General features: G+C 36.7%; 1 protein-coding gene across 2 annotated transcripts; it reads right to left on the bottom strand.

The window, feature by feature from the left end:
* Positions 1-466: 466 nt before the first annotated feature.
* LOC127062273 (MAP kinase-activating death domain protein) lies at positions 467-18873 on the bottom strand. 2 transcript variants are annotated; one of them, XM_050990170.1, is made up of 33 exons: positions 17670-17940; positions 17354-17577; positions 17077-17245; positions 16787-16952; positions 16508-16688; positions 16275-16432; positions 15907-16207; positions 15488-15817; positions 15330-15362; positions 14846-14964; positions 14008-14777; positions 13697-13935; positions 13107-13298; positions 12148-12477; positions 12002-12070; positions 11721-11921; positions 11444-11651; positions 11274-11360; positions 11028-11167; positions 10794-10952; positions 10530-10721; positions 10356-10413; positions 10078-10217; positions 9646-9786; positions 8898-9042; positions 8704-8833; positions 8416-8632; positions 8070-8342; positions 7779-7958; positions 5884-5892; positions 3196-3268; positions 3076-3122; positions 467-2518 (listed from the first exon to the last, which is right to left on the bottom strand). In XM_050990170.1, the coding sequence occupies exons 2-33, from the start codon at positions 17456-17458 to the stop codon at positions 2063-2065; spliced, it is 6018 nt and encodes a 2005-aa protein (XP_050846127.1). In that variant the 5' UTR covers positions 17459-17577; positions 17670-17940; the 3' UTR covers positions 467-2062. The 2 variants fall into 2 exon arrangements, with proteins under 2 accessions (XP_050846127.1, XP_050846128.1); XM_050990171.1 differs by lacking the exons at positions 13107-13298; positions 17670-17940 and adding an exon at positions 18479-18873.
* Between the last annotated feature and the right edge of the window lie 118 nt (positions 18874-18991).

The following is an 18991-nucleotide window of genomic DNA, read 5'->3' as shown; positions in this document are numbered from 1 at the left end:
AGTTTTGCGGAAAAACGATACTTGCTTCTGGTTAGATATAAGTAGGTTGTTTATTAAGGCTATTCGAAGAAATCTTACGGATTTCTAAGCATCAAAGTCATTTCTTGCTATTATTAGTATATCTTTAGGTATACCAGAGTCTTTATTTAACGAATATGATTTATTATTGTTTTAATATGTAAAACGTCTTAATAAACATTTTGGATACGTGACATATCCGTCAAACTCTTGTATAATTCATAAGCACGCTTTCGAATGACTGTGCCTTCTATGAATTCAATGACGTTTAATTAAGGTCAATTAGGTATACAAATGATCGTTACGATGTTATGTCGTAGTACAGTTTCCTGTTTAAGATTTTTATAACTATAGATTTAAATTGAAAGAGTAACAAGTTGAAAATGTAGGATTTTAGCATCGGGATATTAAGATTTTCTTAGGATTAAGAATTTAGCAACATTCCAAGTTCTTCTACTTCCAATTTTATTGTTTCCACAGTTCAAGTCACAATACTATAATATATTCGTGTCAGCTCTTAATTTTGTAGTCCGTAGATACATATTTACAAAGAGTTTTCTATATTCTGCTTGCTTTTTTTTCTTTTTTTTTTTCCTTTTTTTCTTTTTTAATAATTTTTAATACACGTGCGTTAACTAAAATACAACAGAAGCTTCCGTATATTGCTTATCTTGTCATAATAACAGGTAATAGTGTAGGTGCTCCTCACACTCGCCAAGAACAGGCTCATCTTTATCGTTCTAATGTCGAAATAGAAAGTGAGATTAATCAATGAAAGGACAATAAAGAACGCGCCGATAATAAAAGAAGAAAATTAATATGATTTTACTGTACAAATTTCTTTGGCATCGACATCATCGAGAAAAATATACGGAATATTTTGGAAATATATCCTAAAAATATCGTAGACATTTAAAAAAGTCTACTTTGTTTATAGGCCAACTTTCACTGTTCAATAATCGTTATTGTCAAATAAGCGTGTTTGCTGCAACGAAATCTCTATCTATTTAAAAAAGACAAAAATAGACGAACGAAAGTTTTCTTTGATATGTTACGAAGTTTTACGATTAGACGATCGATCATGAGACCTGAGGAAGGCAAAACAATTCTGTTCACGTATTTCATACGTGTCAATATTATTACATTTGATTACTTATTTAGCATTACGATATTCTTGCTTAACATCTCGTTCAACTAGTTATTAATCGCTGTTTTAATAGGAACCTCTAAAATAGTCATTGGGTGATTTGTCTTTCTTCCTTTTTTTTTCTTTTTCTTTTCTTTATTTTCTCCAGAATGTAACGAGAGATAGCTAAAATATGAAATGCAATAAACTTTTTTCACATTCGTATACAATATCTCTGCTTACTATGGATTGAACGGCTATTCTTGATCGGTCGTTTTCTTTTTTTAATCCTGTCGGATTCGTGCATGTAATATCTATAGGTACGTACAGATTATATTTCTTCAAAATTATGATCTCTCTTGTAATATTCTCTGTTTTTTTTCTCTCTCTCTCTTTTTCTCTGAATATACTCTCATGATATATATATATATATATATATATATATATATATATATATATATATATATATATATATATATATATATTGAAAAAAATATACACTTTCTATACACGGCTGTAATGTATAATACAAATACGTGTGTTCTGTGCATATGTCTGTATGTTTACAATCTTCATTTTTCTTTCTTTATTTCTCTCTCTCTCTCTCTCTCTCTCTATTTCTTTCTTCAGTGCACTTTGTTTTGTTATATTGATTACATATATCACATGTTATAATGGAAGTGTCGAACGAGTCAAGAACAAAGCAGCTAAAGCGTAAGAAATGAAGAATTTCTAAGCTTTGCTTGTTTTCTTGTAGGAAAATATCACGTCGACGAACATTTATTGGATATTCCAAGGTCGAATAATGAAAAGGATACCTCATGCTTTACATTAAATTCATTATACCCAAGGTAGACAAGCGTAAGGAGCGCATTTATTGTAATTATGCACGAATGGGAGAGAGTGCCTGCCTTTGTGTCAGTGCTGTTGAGGAAAGGGTTCAAATTGTGTGTTCGTGTTTCCCTGTACGATTTGAGGGATATTTTCATCCCGTGGCGATATTTGCTGTTGTTGCTGCTGCCGTCTTTGTTGCTGTTGCTGTTGCTGTTGCTGTTGCTGACGTAACTGTTGTTGCAGTTGCTGTTGACGCAACTGCAGCTGCTGCTGTTGCTGTTGCTGTTGCTGCTGCTGTTGCTGCTGCTGTTGACGCAGTTGCTGATGCTGCTGCTGCAAATGCTGTTGCTGCTGTTGCAATTGTTGTTGACGTAACTGCTTCTGCTGCTGTTGGCGCAATTGTTGCTGTTGCTGTTCCTGCTGCTGCTGCTGTTGTTGTTGCTGATGCGTTTGCTGATTAGGCTGATGTTGTTTACGTTGTTCTAAGCCAGCAGCCAAATAAGAGAATACACAGAGTACCGCATAACAGATTTGATCTGCCTGTGGATGAAAATATACATAAATATACCATTAAGTCACGATTTTGTAAGGAGGTGTCATTACGATGAATCATACAGGGCGGTTAACTGTGCGATTAAGAGCAACGTAAAAGATAAAGTTTAAACAATATATCATATAAGGAAGGTAAATAAGGATTGTGAGACTTACGTCAAATTTGCAAAACGAAAGGAATCATCGTAAATAAAGCTTCATGCAGTGTCTTTATCGGATAAAGGTTCAAGATGAACCTCTGACGAGAGTTCGGCAACGGCAAACGCAATTGAAAATATCCGATGCATACAGTGTATCATCTCGTTGACCTGTCAGGTGATAGAAGTCAACGTGATTACAGAAAAAGGAAAACAAAAAAAAACTGAAAGTGGTTATACATTGTACATAATGTAAATTAAATTACTATATAATCAAATTAAATTCATGTGTAATACAGCTATCTGTATGAATTTGTTATCTTCATGGAACAAAACGAATAATATTGAAAACAATATCGCGTGAAAATAAGCAGATATTAGGATATCATCCTTTTTTTTTTCACTCACCATTTGCGACCTATATTTACGTTGGATTACTTGTCTAGTTTTAGGATCTGAAAGATAACACATAGAACATGATATAGATCTTTGATGTGTGTTCTATATTCGCCACTGATGACTACTCACTGAATTCTTCCAGAACAAAGATTCCATCCTTCTGGGTAAAGCACTTGCGGATATGATCGAGTCTTACAAAAAACTGGAAATAATAGAACGTGGACGCATTAACGAATGTAAACTTGACGATAATGAATTTCTACGCTTCCATGCAAGTACCGTTTAACTACATCTACGGATCTACGTAATGAGAAGAAGGTACCGATCACAGCTCTTTGAAGAAGCGTATATAAGGGACTTGGTGCTTTTTGAAATCATTTGTTAAATGTATCCAGCAACCGATCAACGAGTCTCGTAATATGCGTTTGCATTTTGCAAAACAAATAAAGGAAGAGATCATCGTTCGTGAGAGAGTCACAGAATTACTATTAAATTGCTAGTTAGATGATAATATTTTCGTTTCTTATAAGATCGATTTTCAAACAGTGATCTCTTTTTTTATGCATTCTCTTTTTTTATGTTTATAGAGCGGACATGACGATGATCGCGTGAAAGCTTTAAGAAAGGTTAGGAAATTCATGCGAGATATGCATATGCAATTTTTATTTATTTACTCATATATCGTGAAAAACAAGAACACGAAGACGGCAAAGCGAAGCAATCCGTAACACCATGCATCGTCATATGCCGATATGAAAGTATCGCTATATGAATATTCATTCAAAGTTTAATGAGATCAATGATGATGTCATTCAAAGACTTCCAAATCATTTCATGCGAATTTCTCAAACATTATAGACATTATATTTAGACTCCCATGATCCATGATTTGTGCACCAAGAAAGACGAAACACAATGAAATAAGAGAGAAATTTTCATTCATAAATCACGAAAATCTCGATCGAATCATAAAAGCGTTATAAAATTTTTCTTTCTTAAAGGAAAAAAAAAAGAAAAAAAGAAAAAATACAGATAATGGAAGTGGCAAAAGCGAAGCTTACGAAGCGCATCATGCACGATTTTTTTTTCTTTCTTTCTTTCTTTTATAATTGCAACGACAAAGACGATGTAAATATAGCAATATATCGCGAAACACCAGCAGCAATGGCAGTGGCAGTGGTTAACGTTTATTCAGCGGCAGGCAACTCTGGAGATGGCCTAAACTTATCGTATGTTATCAACCGCTTAGCGTCGGATAGTCTGCTAAATGTGCAATCGCATCGTCTAGATATAGATATAAATATATATGTATATATATAGCGGTGAAGGGGGTACCTCGATAATGATGCACAATCATGATTAGATATATTTAAGTGCTATGTGTGAGATAGTCAAATGTGTTAGTAATGGGAATAAATAATACTCATTATTCGTGTGCTCGATAGAAGAAATTTGAAGAGAGGAGAAACATCACGTAGCAGTGCCATGCTAAAGGTCATCTCATGGTGTATATATGTGTTTATGATCGTGGTTATGGTAACAGGAATAGTGACATTGCGATGATCTTCGTTAACGAAAATTTATCATTTACGAATCCGAGTAAGGCTTTGATTTAATTTTTAGTTATTAAGTTAGACTGGACTTAGTTTTGGGATAGCGATGTATAGCACGACACAATTGCTCTACTGCGTGATCGGCGCTATCGGAATAGCCTGTTAAATCAAGGTGACCGTCGAACGGATTTCCGTCTTACGGTAGCCTTTCGACGTAAAACCGGGTGACATATTATTTTCTTTTTTTTTTTAGTTTTTTTTAACTTGTAACATTGACTTCTTTTTCAAGAACAAGTTTGAAATTTGCTCTTCGAATATTGCAGTATATGCGACCCTTTACAAAGTTCAATTATTCATTATCTTTAGACTCGTCGAACGATAAAATCGTAAACGATTGAAGTTAATTATTTCAAGGTTGTCTCCCGGTTTTGTGCAACGTTTAGTTAATTTAGAACAGTATTTGTTAGGCACTACAGGTGTTACTACACGATTCGCTACTATTTCGGCACATACTTTATCTACGGCCGTACTCCGAAATGAACATTGTTTTTTTTTTTTGTATACATACGAGTATACAGCGTAATCGTAAAGCGAATCGACCAAAGGCAAGATTTTTATCAATTTCTAACATTGATCTGCTGACGTTTATCTTACGATTACCCGAATCCCTATTGGGGATAATCGATGCTTTCGCTGCTGTTACAAGATGGATTTAAAAGATCTTTTAAAAGTCGAATAAGTCACTCGATCACAGGAAGGGTATATCTCGATTTATCTTACAACCTAAACGTTCGTTTCTGCCATTTCCAGTAACATTGCGTTCAAATAGCACTGAATATCATGTTACAAATTTCAACAATATTCATAGGATTAATTCTTTATAATAACAACACTGATAATCGTGAGTGCGTGAAAAATAATAAACTTGACGATATTTTTTTGTGATACACGTATGTATACGTGTGCTCATAAACTACACACATATATACCTATTGCAATAATGTATCGCAGTAACAACGGACAGTACCAAGACATCGATCGATGGTGAGAGAACAGTAAGATAGACAGAGCAGATCAGTCGTTTCAAATGCAATTCAAGAATGTGTGGTAAATATATATATATATAATATGTATATATATGTATGTAATAGTGAAAAAACGATTATAAATAACGGTAAAATAAATAAGCATTTCCGGAACACGGCCAACACTGAGTATAATTAAATATTGGATGTATAACAAATAATGATTTGTTGATCAATACCTCGAAATCCTGCTTGCCCAGCCGCAGGGCATTGTCGATGGACGGGACACGAAACAGAAAACAGAAATACAAAAAATTAAATTTCGTAGACAATAATATCCACTATGTAAAGAGAGACAGGGCTGCACGGTAACATAATACAGCTATTTACCTATCGACGTGGCCAATTTAATATAAACGATTAATATTTCATTGTTCAAGGACCATCTCAAAAGTTCCCCAAGCTGAGAAAAGTCTATCTAGTTTCGAAAAAAAAAAGTATAATGATCGTTTCTTTCTTTCTTTCCATCTTTCTTCCCTTTTTCTTTTTTCCTATTATTTTCTTTCACGTTTACGTAATTAATATTCGATAGACTTTTCTCCGGTGTGACCACGACAGACAAAAAAAAAAACTTTGAGACTTGAAAAATCTTTACGTAGCATCCAACATTCATATACAAGTCATAACGTAATAGTATATATATGTATATATATGTATATATATATATATATATATATATATATATATATATATATATAAAGACAGTATTTTCAAACGATCCGTATTTCCTAGACCCTTAATTCCTATAAACGTAATGTAAATATATAATAAATGTGTGTAGATAATTGTTATAATACAGATAAAAAGAGTCTGCAGCTGCACATCGAGCTCCATGCAAGAAAACATTGATGAACGCTTTCAACAAAATATTGCTCAAAACAAAATCACCGATAAAAAATCAGAGCAATGTCATAAATGCTCTGCCACGAGTGTATACATTTCTTTTAAATACTATTCCTTTTCTTTGAAATCATATTTTCTGTTCATGAACCCCTCTCCCTTCGCAAAATACTTCTCGTTCAAATTACGCAGATCATTCTCATTCAATGCTTCTCTCGCTCTTACTCTTGCACTCGCTTCAACATTCTCGCACTCAGTTGTTCTTGCAGTAGTTTTCCTGTACCGTATCGTACCCTCCACCCCCTTTCCACCCTATCCCATCTCGGCCCGCCCAAATTCGTTTGATTCATGAAAAGAGATCCTTTTATACCGCCGAATTTCGCGAGCTCATCATACATAAGACTGATAAAATACGTACAGATACAAATTAAGCAGATCGTGGTGGCTAGCGATGGGAGATAATATTGAGTGGTCCTTGCATCAATGCAGTAACGAAAAAACACAGAGAAAGAGAGAGAGTATTCAATAATCGAAACAATACGAAGAGGAAAAGTGGCTGAGCGACGGCTATGCTCTTTGATTTTGCGTTCATTTCGGTTCAACTTCCTTTGAACTTAATCTTATCTTTCTTTCTTTTCTTTTTTCGTTTTTCTTTCTTTTTTTTACATTATCCATTGCATTTAAAATATTTGATTTTCTTAAGTTCTCGAACGTTGAACCGGAGCGAAGAAACATACTTGTAAAAGTATTACTCAACTTATATACAATCGTCGAACAATTATACCTTTGTTTTAAGTATTAACATTAGAGGAAACAATAACATTGCCATAGAAGAAGGAAAAAGAAATGAGGGAAGGAAAAAAAGAAATAAGATAGATAAATAGATAGATAGATAGATAGATAGATAGATAGATAGATAGAAAACTAGATAGATAGATAGATAGATATATAAAAAAATAGATAGATTGATTGAGAAAGAGACAGAGAGACAGAGAGAGAGAGAGAGAGAGAGAGAGAAAGAAAAGAGAGGTCATTTACGAGTACCTATTAAGAACAGAAGAAATAGGAAAGTAAAGTTGTCAAATATGACATACAAGAAAGAATCGGACGATGTACAAAGGAAATTATTAGTACAACTGGTAAAGTTGAAGTTTTCATTCTTCTTGCACCCTCGAAAATACGTAAAATATATAATGCGAACGTATAACGGGCAAGGATGGTGGACTGGTCGTACCTTGCTGTTCGCGAAGAGAAGACCAACACCTTCCATGCAAACCTGAAGAAGCCCGCCCTCTCCTGTACGCATGTCCTGAACCGGAAATTCACCTCCCAGCTCGATACCGATGTTTCCTCCTCTTCCACGGGCAGCGGCTTTTTCCATCGCATCTTTTATACAGTAGTACAGGTCTTTGCACTATAAAAGGTGTCATGAACAAACTCTCTTATTTACTTTCTCGAAATGAAAAATTATTATCAATGTATATATATATATAGAAATTATTCTCTTGTTTTTTGTTAAACTTACCTTCTTTGTGTAATATTTATGAAATTGTGTTTGACCACCGTTTCTTCTCCATAAACAAAGGACCTTGTTTTTCGGACTGTAGGTCATGTTTACCAGTCGTTCGTACCACCAACGTTCAACGATAACTCCGTTTACTGATCTCAGCACAAGACCATCATGACGAACTTCGAGGAATCTTAGATCACCCTCAGCATCGACACCAGCATGAACGGTAAAGGACTGACGATGCATTTGTCGAGAGGTCAATGGCTTCAGATCGATATCGTTTCCATGCTGAAAAAATGCATTTATGTAATGCATCTTCCTGAAAAGTACGAATTTAATAAATCTTATAAAAGGAACGTACGAGGTTGTTTATCTGATCGAGAAGCTGATTCAGCTCCTGACTGTAAATCAAACCGATGTGACTTTTTCCCAGTAACCTCCGTACTTTACGTTTCACCTCGTTCTTTTCAACGTTCAACATTACCAAGATTGCAGTGAGATTGTGCAAAAGGGAACACAACAATCGATCCTCGTCGTGTTCCAATCGACGTCTTTCGCTATCGCTCAAACTCTTGTACCTGAATAAACGAACATTATTTAATTTCTTTTATCTTTATCGATCTGTAAGATTTTGAATAACGATCGTCACCTCTCCATCATCTCTCCTGCACCCTGATCCATACCCAACATATCTCGTTCTTGCGATACAGCGTCTAGGAAAGCATCCTCCCAGAATTGCATTTGGTCCCAAAGATTGGATCTTTCTTTACCCAAAAGACCTAATCGAAATATGCATTATTATGTGCGCGAAATAATTTGTCAAATATTTTTCTTATGGCATACCTTCGAAGAGATAAGTTCGTGCTGTTTCAGGACTAGACATTGGTGTCGTAGATATCAAATTTCCACCATGGTACCTGAAGCCTGTACTCAACGATGATTTACTGGACCAAACGCTACCTGTACGTTGTTTTCCTTGACGCGGAAACTGGAAACAGAAGATCGAATAACGTGGACGTGCGGATATGGAATTACTCGTTCACCTTACTTTATCGATAAAAGATTACTAATCATTGATCTAAACTAGTGTTACTCAACGTTTTCAAACGCATGGGTAATGTCTACAATTAAGTAATTACTTAATTGAAGAATAATATAAATGTCTTGCTAATTGAGAAAAATAGTGAGATGGAAGAGATAGATAAGCAGAAAAGTAATTTGCATAGTTAGATCCGTAAGTTCGCCTTGAACTCTTCAATTTCATGTTGTGATAACATCTTACCAGGAATAGCACTCATCGAAAATAGAGAAAATTAAATGGAAAAATTTAATTCGAAGGAAAAATTTAACTCTAAGGTGGAATAAATGCATGAAGCAGCTAAAGGTAAAGCTAAACTATTGACTACCACTGTAATTATTTTTTTTTTTTTTTAATCAAACTACTTTTGAGGCTCGTTCTCGTTCATCTTAAAGAAAAATCGAAGATTTTGAGAAGAAGAATCTACGAGATCCATCTAAATTTGATGTTGATGATAAATTGTGGAATATAATATCTACTTGATTAATGCAACTAATTCAATAAGAAATTTACATTGCCTTGTTCGACCTCGCTATCAGACACAGTGCTTCGGAAAGAAGCTTGATGTGATTGCCGAAAAGCAGGATTAGTGATAATGCTACCTCCGTCAGTGGATAAAGCTTCGCTGCTTCCTGTTCCACCTCCCCGCCCACTCTAAAAAACATATCATGTTCATAAATAATGTAAATATATATTAGAAAGTTTGCCTATAAAGAATTCATCTTCGAATGAATTAATTAGCTAACGCCAATGGAATTAACTTAAAACAAGTATGCAATTAATATCTCCTTTATTCGAATAATACGAATCTTACGGTATCTAAAAACGCGTGGATCAAATGCTTCGCATTTGGGAAAATATATGTCACATATCGAAGAGAGGAGCTGTTTCATATCACCACACCACATAGAAAGGAACATTCCAGTTGTAATATCTTTCTCGTACCTCAGAATCGAATGACGTCAGTTTGCACAAAAACTTTTTTTTTTTCGTGAACATATCCAAAAACATGTCCGTTGTCGATTGCCCAACGTCACTCGTTTGTTGCCCCTGGGGTAATTCAAGTTGAACCTGAGATGGTATTTCTGCAAACAAAAGGGACAAGTAGAGTCAATGCGTGTGCCTGTGTGTGTGTATCAGCTCCGATTGTTCTCCTGTCACATCTGATCGTGTATCTCGCATTTGTGAACTTCTTAATCTTTGAGAAATATCTGGAAGTTCACCTTGATTCGGAGATTGTGGAGACTTCAAATTTTCCTTGCTACCAAATGGACTCGATGCCTGAATAATAGATAGGTGATTATTAATTACTAATTGTTTATTAATCGTTAATGAAACATTATTTGCACTATGCTCTCTTTATTAATCAATATTAGTATTATTTTCATTTTACAAACCTGTGATAAAAGTGAACCATCGAAACCTCCTTCGGATAGATCCTTACTCCAATAATGAGTATGAGCTATTTCCATCAATTGGAAAACCGAAGCCATTCCACCTAATCCGAAATTACTATAAGTATGAGCGAGACCATGAACCACTGCTTGAAGGCACTTTAGCATTCCCTTATATACCGGTTTAGAGATGCACTGAAAAGTAATAATTATCGTATAATTAGCGCACGAAATATAAATTTCAGTCGAACATGTGATACAACTCACCACATCGTCAATATGATCATCGGGACTAATTTTTCTATTGAGCCCTTTATTAAGCTTTGTAACGACCAAATCTCGATAGCTTTCATCTTCCATAAGTTTCTTCAATCTATTCAATTTGAGCCAACCGACGCCTTCACCAGCCAGAACTTGTGTTACCACCTAAAAATACCACGATAAAAAAATTCAAAAAGAATTACGTTTAAGATTAAAATACTGTTATTAAGATGTATTTACATCCGTTAAGAAGGCTTGATTGTCGCTGTTTGTACTGGATCGTTCTGCATTTTGCATCCTTTGCATCTCTTCTTGATTAGCTTTCATCGAAGAATGCTTTATTAATGATGAACGCTCAACGAGACCTGTCTTTCCTGAAACTAAACATTAAAGTATCTTGAACACTAAAGTATCCCAATCATTATTAAACTTTCGTTATCGTTTTTTCTTTTTTCGTTTGTAACTTGTATTTAGTCTTGTATTAACCTTTAGGAAAGGGTCCAAATGATGTGCTAGTTCTCTCCTTTGATCTTTGTGATTGCGCAAGATTCCGATTAGAACTATTTCTGTTACCTGTAGAGATATGTACAAAGGTAAGTGATATGAAAGACCTTAGTCTTTCCAACCTTAGTGATTATAAAAAAAAATAAACGTACCAAATAAATCACTGAACATACTGCTCGTTTGAGCAGCGATGCCGTTTAAATCGCTACTAATGTTACTAAAGAAATCACGGCCGATGTCTCTACGTCCGGAACGAGTATCCGAGGCAACCAATTGAGTGCTGGATGATTCTCTCCTTTGAGTTATACCAGAAGATGGAGGAGTATGAGGTGGTGAAGATTGTTGTGACTCTCCGAGACCCTGAAATGACAATAAAAACGCAAAATTGAAATGAATGCTCTTTCTAATCTAATATTATTTTCTAGGTACCTTGAGCAAACCCTTTTTCGTTGCGACCTCCTTAGCACTCTTTGTTAAATCACCAAACGTACTTTTACCCATGTACGTTAAGTCGTCAAAAGTGTTTTTGCTCACACCTGCAGCTGTCTTGCTAGCTTCGATAGCTGTTTTTGATGCCTCTTGAACGGACTTGGTAGCTTCGCCTACAGCCTTCTTCGTTTGTTGTGTAAACTGTAAACGAATTCTATATTATCTTCTATATAACATATAATTATAAAATTGTCAAATAATTAATCAGATAACGAAGAAACCTGTTCTAATGGCGCGAACAAACTGTCTTCACCTGCTTCCGTTATCTTCTCCTTTGCTTGATGCTTCAGCTAAAAAAAGGAGGTTTTTAGAATAAAATATTTGTATAATTCGAGCAAAACGAAAATAATGTAAATGGTATTAATACTTTATCCATATGCGCAAGAAGTCCATCTTGACTACTCTGTCTGGTCGTTTCTCGTACGAGATCCTTTGCTTGAGTCGCTATTTGTTCAAACAACGAACCCTGCGATCCTTGTCTCAAGACACCATTTCCTGGCATACCAGTATTGTTCTTCTGTCCATCCGGAGTACTCGGCGTCACTTGCTGACGAGATGCCGCAAGAGTCTCATTATCCATACTACCACTGAGTTGTCGTGTTAGAAGTGGACTCGTGCTAGACCCAAAGCTGGACGTTCGTGCCAAAACATTGCCAACGCTTGGTTGTCTCTGAAGACTCGTTCCACTGGGCGTCACCTTTAACATTAGGTAAACAAAATTTGTTACTTTGATGTATCCTTTTCAACTTTACTCGTCCTTGCAATAAGCTTTCATTCAAGATATCGCACGCAATATTGTGCACACACCAAATTAATTCTAAAAATTGACCGATACTCAGTGGACAGAGTAATACGAATCATTGATTATATCTTTATCAAAGACTAAAGAGTTAGAGACTACATACTGTGTGTAGAACTTTTTTATCAATATTATAATAATCGTTTATCGACAAAATATATATATATATAAACTGAAAATAAGAATTTACGTAGAATATTTATGATTTGATAGGAAAGAGAAAGATACGAAGGAAAAATGACATACATAAAATCATATTGTACTTAGCTACGATAGGAAAAATACGTAGATGTACGTAAGTTGAACGAATAAAGGACCCAGGTAGTATCACATATAAACTGTAAGAGAAAAATACAATTTCATGCCAAGTGACATTTTTTGAAAGACGTGACATTCCCCCAAGTCAGTGAAATTGAAAATGATACCAGATGTGCATGCATTCGTATAGTGATACAGAGACAAAACGGAATCTTTTGAAAAGATAGATGCAGGACAGAAATCCGATGCACGCATATAGAATGACTCACAGGAACCATATATCTAGTGACGCGTGATGTCCTGTGAGGGGTGGTAGTGCGTTCAGTGTCGTTGAGCAAGGAGTTACCTAATGACCCCATGCCCACTCCAAACTGGCCTATTGAACTTTGTGCGCTCAGGATTGTGCGTGGAGTTATTGTTGATGCAGAGTCTGACTCAAAACTACCACCTTCCTCTTTATCCTATGATCAAGTAATTCATTAGCACAAAAAGCATGTAACATACAAAAGTTAAATGAACGTTTAATTAGCATGAGATATGTAATGGCATTGGCCTAGTTTTGCGAATTATGTTTCTTCGTCGATAGTGAAAGTCAACGATTATGTATTGAACATTTTTGAAGGGATACGCGTTACGTTTTAAGCGATAGAAAATAGCAGAAGAATGAGAAAATTTTTTCAAAAAAAAGCTTGCTTGAAAAAGAGGACATAATGTGATATGCGCACGACAAGGAACATCCGTAATAAAGCCCACCGTTCTCTTTTAACGTGATCATTTCTATTGTCTCTAATTTATTGATATATGTATAATAAAAAACATTTCACATTACGATAAACCATTCCATCTTTTTTTCACTTACATTGGTAGATTGCGATGTTTCGAGAGCTTTGGGATTCAACTCCAATTCGGAGTCTCTGTTGAAACTCGGACTGCTGAGATCGCTATGGCTGGAGGATGTACTTGGTGGACTTTCGGGACGCACCGGTGATTCTTCTTCCACGCCAGGATATTGCAATGAACTTGGTGGATTATAAATGTTCTTTGGATCAATCGAAAGTGCCATTTGTTGAGGTTGACTGACTTGAGGACAATTATAGCCTGTAGAAAAGATAACGTAAATGAGAGATGAGCAAGAAATATTCGCAAAGATGCAAGAAAATCTTTACTCACTCGGTGACAAATCCGACGATGCCATTTCCGAAACGAAATCACTGAGAGAAGAATAAGAAGAGCTCGTGCTTTCTGCACCTTCTGAATCCGAGCCACTCTCGTCAGTTGGCTGACTTTCCAACTCCTTCAGCGCATTTAAAGCGTTTGCCAAAGAGCTAGAGTTATCCCAAACTTTGAAATGTATTGGCTCGAGATTCGCAGCGTACCATTTTGACTTATCACCGATTTGCGCCGGATCAAACACTCCGGTTTGTACTCTCAAAAAAGCAACGTTACTGGGTGTAAGCGACCACTCGGCGAGAAATTCGACGGCTTGTGTGCGCGCAAATTTGTTCAGAAACTGACTCGCTCTTGGTCTCGAACGGAGGAAAGAATTTATTTGAAATGCAACTACGGGTCTTGGGTAGAGCCTCAGCGTGCGTGTATGCTCAGTAAAATTGGCCAAGAGATTTTGAGAGTTGAAGAAGCGGACCATAGCCACTCGTGTTGCGATATCGACCGAATCAACGTCGTTACCGTAGATAAAGGGATTAAACGGTGGACCCATAGTCGAAGTTGTGGACGTTCCACTGCCAGGTGTGGTCCCAGGCCCAGTTACTGGTGACGATGATGAAGGAGAAGGCGTACCGCTTCCTCCAGACGCTGAAGCTGATGCCATCGCAGCTGTTAACGACGGACGACGTAGCTGTGATGCGTTGCTACCCAACGAGCTTGCTGGACCGTGACCATGTTGATAATCAACGCTCGGCCTGTGCCTCATTGTCGACACGCTAAAAGATATAAAGTACGTTTTCAATGAACAATTCTTAGATTTACTTTGTAAACTTTAAAGCTTCACCTTAAATTTTGAGAATGTTGAGATGCTGAACTTTCTCTTCTGCTGGGAGATTGAGAGGACAATCGTGATGACCAAGTGTCCGGGGGTATAGCTTGCGAAGCGGACATACTACCCATTGTCTGAAAGTGATACAGTATGAAAATATACAATCATTAGTAAATGAAAAAAGCAAAGTAGCTCATCTACAAAATCTATGATTGCAAGCGTGTCTTAAATCAGACATAATCAAATAATGTATGGAATGATCTATTGAAAAAGTAAATCAGCTATTCGGGTGGCACTAATAGGATTGTTGCAAAAAAAAATCGTTGCGTCGATAATATTGAATCCTCCGGCAAAGGAAGTGCGACGTTCGCGCGATGCATACGCAGGTTTGAAATTAAAAGAATCACTACAACACTGCGACAGATTCCGCTTACTGTTAACTACTGTAAAATAAATGTTATAGAAAGAATAAAAAATTAAAAAACAATAGAATATTTACACCAGAGCCAACTTGATCCATCAGTTGCATTGCCTGCGGAAACGAATGGAGTAATAATTATTAGATGATGGATGGGATTAGTTGTGCATATGATATTAGAAAAGACGTCAAAATGATTTGAAATGATATATCGAAGCATATTGAACCATTGAACTGACCTGTTTCAGGTGGTTCTTTAGTATGGTACCTTCCGGTTCAGGCAAGGGTGGTAATTGATCGGCCAAACCAGGAGGCGCAGTTACTTTATTGCTATCGAGATCCACCAGCCAGACATCATCCGGCATTTTGAAATTTTTCTTATACATTAAAAAAGAGGCAGGTATTCCGATGATATACGGCGTTGGGGCAAGTAGTAGTTGTTCCGCACAGCTCATGCAGGTTGGTAACAATGGTATTGCAGGAAACATGTATTCTAAGGGATAGATCATTGTGACAAATGCCATCACCGACATCGACAAAGCATTATAATCTCGTGATTGTAATACGATCTGAAACGAGAGTATTTCAAAGATCGTTGTTCAAATATTACGTTATAAGATCAATCGAATCGATTGTGATTAATACCAACAACAATTACCTTATTTTCTAATAAAATGAGAGTGAGAACTTTCAAACATATTTCAACGCCAAGAAGTTCGAGAGGCAAGTGTAGAGGAAAATCAACCAAAGAAAATCTTGTATGATCAGGTAGAGCAAAGCAGAGTGGAGGTTGCATAGTCGACGATACTATTTCGATTTCTACACGCGTTTTCGTTGGTACTGGCACTGGACTGCTCAACAATCTCAGGATCCAGGTTTCGATCTCCCGTATATCGTGCAACACGATGGACGGAGTCCCTTCCAAAACTTGACCACTAAGAACACTCCACACTGAATCTCTGAAGATAGAAAAAAGAAAGTAAATTATACTTGTTCCAATTATAATTCAACAAGGATAAACGATACCTATTAGTTTGCCTCGAAGCTCCTACTTTCTGAGGAGTCGAGTTATCGTTGCATGCATCGATGATCTTCTTCAAAACGAAAAGACATTCTCGAAACATCGAAAAGAACGGATGATGAGAAATGATACAAAGTGATGTTAAGGAATGATTTCGAACCCTCTGAAAAAAATATATTTATGTCTGTTATGATCGAAAAATTTATGTCTGTTAATGATCGAAAAAATAACGACTAACCTGCCGTCTTCGAGAAGCTCGAGGCGAAGGAGAATGACTACCACCGCTTTCGCTGTCACCACTCGGTGCTGTGACACCCAATCTCGGTGCGTAAGGCGCATGGGACGTGTCAGAGTCTCTTCTGCTACTAGAGCAATCTTTCTCAGAATCACTAGGACCCACCGCACTGCTTCTATAGTCGCTATAAATAACAGCTCGAGATACAATCTCATTATCGTGCTAATCAAAATTGTATCAAGATGACAGAAAAGAATAAAACACTAAGAAATAATATTTCACCTAGAAAATGCAGAATCTGTACTTTTTTCCATACTCTTCCTCCAGCTCTCCCTTCTAAAAGTGGTGTTGTATTTGTCTCTTCTCATTGAAATACCACCACGTGCATTTGTCCCAGCCCTTTCTATAGGTCGGTAGAAATTAACGCAAATGCCATATCGTGTTTTTCCTTAAAAAAAAAAAGAAAAAAATACGTAAATTAAACGATACATAGATCAGACAAATAAAATACGTATGCGAAAATACGTACGATAGTCGAAGAGAAAAATATTTTCCAGTTCTAGGAATCTTACCTGAATCCTTATCCGTGAGGGTGAAAGTGAAAGACGTAGCTTCTCGCAAGGCTGTACGTTTAGGTCCCACACTGCTGCAACCTTCTGGTTGACAAAAATATACCATATCCAAAGGTAGAGGAAAATCTTTGTGATCCTCCACCGGATATCTACGCAACAATTCCGGAACCTGATAATTATAAAAAAAACAAGTTATATAAACTTTGTCAATTGCCTTCTCATCTTTTTTTTCTTTTAGACATTAACACGTATGTATGTACGTGCATATATTACATACCTGTACAGGCTGACGAGAGATCGGAGCCGATCTGGCTCCCACGATAGCGAGGTAGTCCACCAAACGTGGACAGAGATGCTTTCTTTGTATATCCATGGTTGCCATTTGATGCTCTGTCACCGTTTTATACAATATATGCAAGAGATTTCTGCCGATGGCTTCTCTTCGACCTCGCTTCCTACTCCGATCATGGCTATTTCATTCTTCGATCTTGCGATATTAGCCTGTAACAAAAGTCAAAATCAGTTTTCTAAAAAGCTCTATAAACACACTACCCAACTGAAAATAATTACTGAAAACCAACTGAAAATCTTACAGAAATGTCAAAATCGACATATCCGACTTTTTGATTTCACTGATCCTTGTACTACGATTCTATCGAAACATTTACTGAAAGGATCATATTTCCCGGAACTATCATTCTCAAATCGTTTAACGATCGCGAACGCTGTTAATTGACCGTGACACTATTCGTCATCCTCCACTTTCGTATTAAGTTATTGATTTCTCACGGCGCAAGGGCAACGCCGTGGCGCATCCGCGCGTTCACCGTCTTTGCCTAGTTTGCACTGCTCGCTTTTTTCTAAGCAATATCACCGCCACCTCTTTCTCCTCCTTCTCCTCCACGACCACCACCACCACCACCACCACCACCACCACTACCACTATCAGCACCACTGACAAAAGCAAGATAAAAAATAGGTCGAGGGGATCCTTGAAACATTTCTCTGAAGGATACCCTCGAAATATAAAAATTCTTTAAAATAGCTTATGATCCAAATGCAATCGATTAATTAATTAAACTAAATAAGAATTGACGAATAGCGATAAAATAAATTGAATAAATAAAATAAAGAGAATAAAAGATTAACACATTTATCAAAATATCAGATTATTCGTAAATCTCGTAATCAGGATCAAAGCTTGAAGAGGAACGTGGACTAAAGCTCGCTAGAGGCGCTCTTTGAAATATCGATTGATCATTATCCACATCGATCTTTCATTTACGCATTTAACAGAGCAAAAAAGAATAGACCAACGAATAAACACATCGATATATGATGAAATTATTGTAGACTTTTATTAGAACGTGCAAAGATACGATTTACATCAAAGTGAAAATACCTGTCAATCAGAGGATGCTTCTTATCGTTCGCCTCGTATTAATCACATGCCGGAAGAATGAAAAGGAGAGAAACACTTCCCGTCAGGTTTCCTGCCAACGAGGAATAGAACAATTTTCGAAGCTAACCGAGCTAACGGACTAGCTAAAACGACTGACGATATCGCTTAACACTGATAGCACACTCGCTATTTCTTCTTCCAGGCAGGCGCGAACGTACAGGAGCGGATCGAGCGAGCGAGTGCCTTTGCCAAACAATTGTACAAACAAACGATCATTTTATTTTTCTTTTTCATCTGTGACAACTACACCGAGTCCGTTTAAAATTTTCTTCGCGATCGTCCTACCTATTATTACTCGTGTTAGACATAGTGTTCGAAGTATTCGACCGATGCGCGCAGTTAACACGCGCTAACCATCGACTGGACTCGTGGGACCATTCGAGCTAGCTAACTCTACCAGTAGAATCGATCAATAACGCCCTCGAATCGGCGAGGGTCTGGCCTACCTTGCGC

This window comes from Vespula vulgaris, chromosome 3 (genome assembly GCF_905475345.1).
Source record: "Vespula vulgaris chromosome 3, iyVesVulg1.1, whole genome shotgun sequence".
NCBI lineage: Eukaryota > Metazoa > Arthropoda > Insecta > Hymenoptera > Vespidae > Vespula > Vespula vulgaris.
The sequence above is the reverse complement of the archived record's forward strand: the minus strand, read 5'-3'. Positions and strand labels throughout refer to the sequence as shown.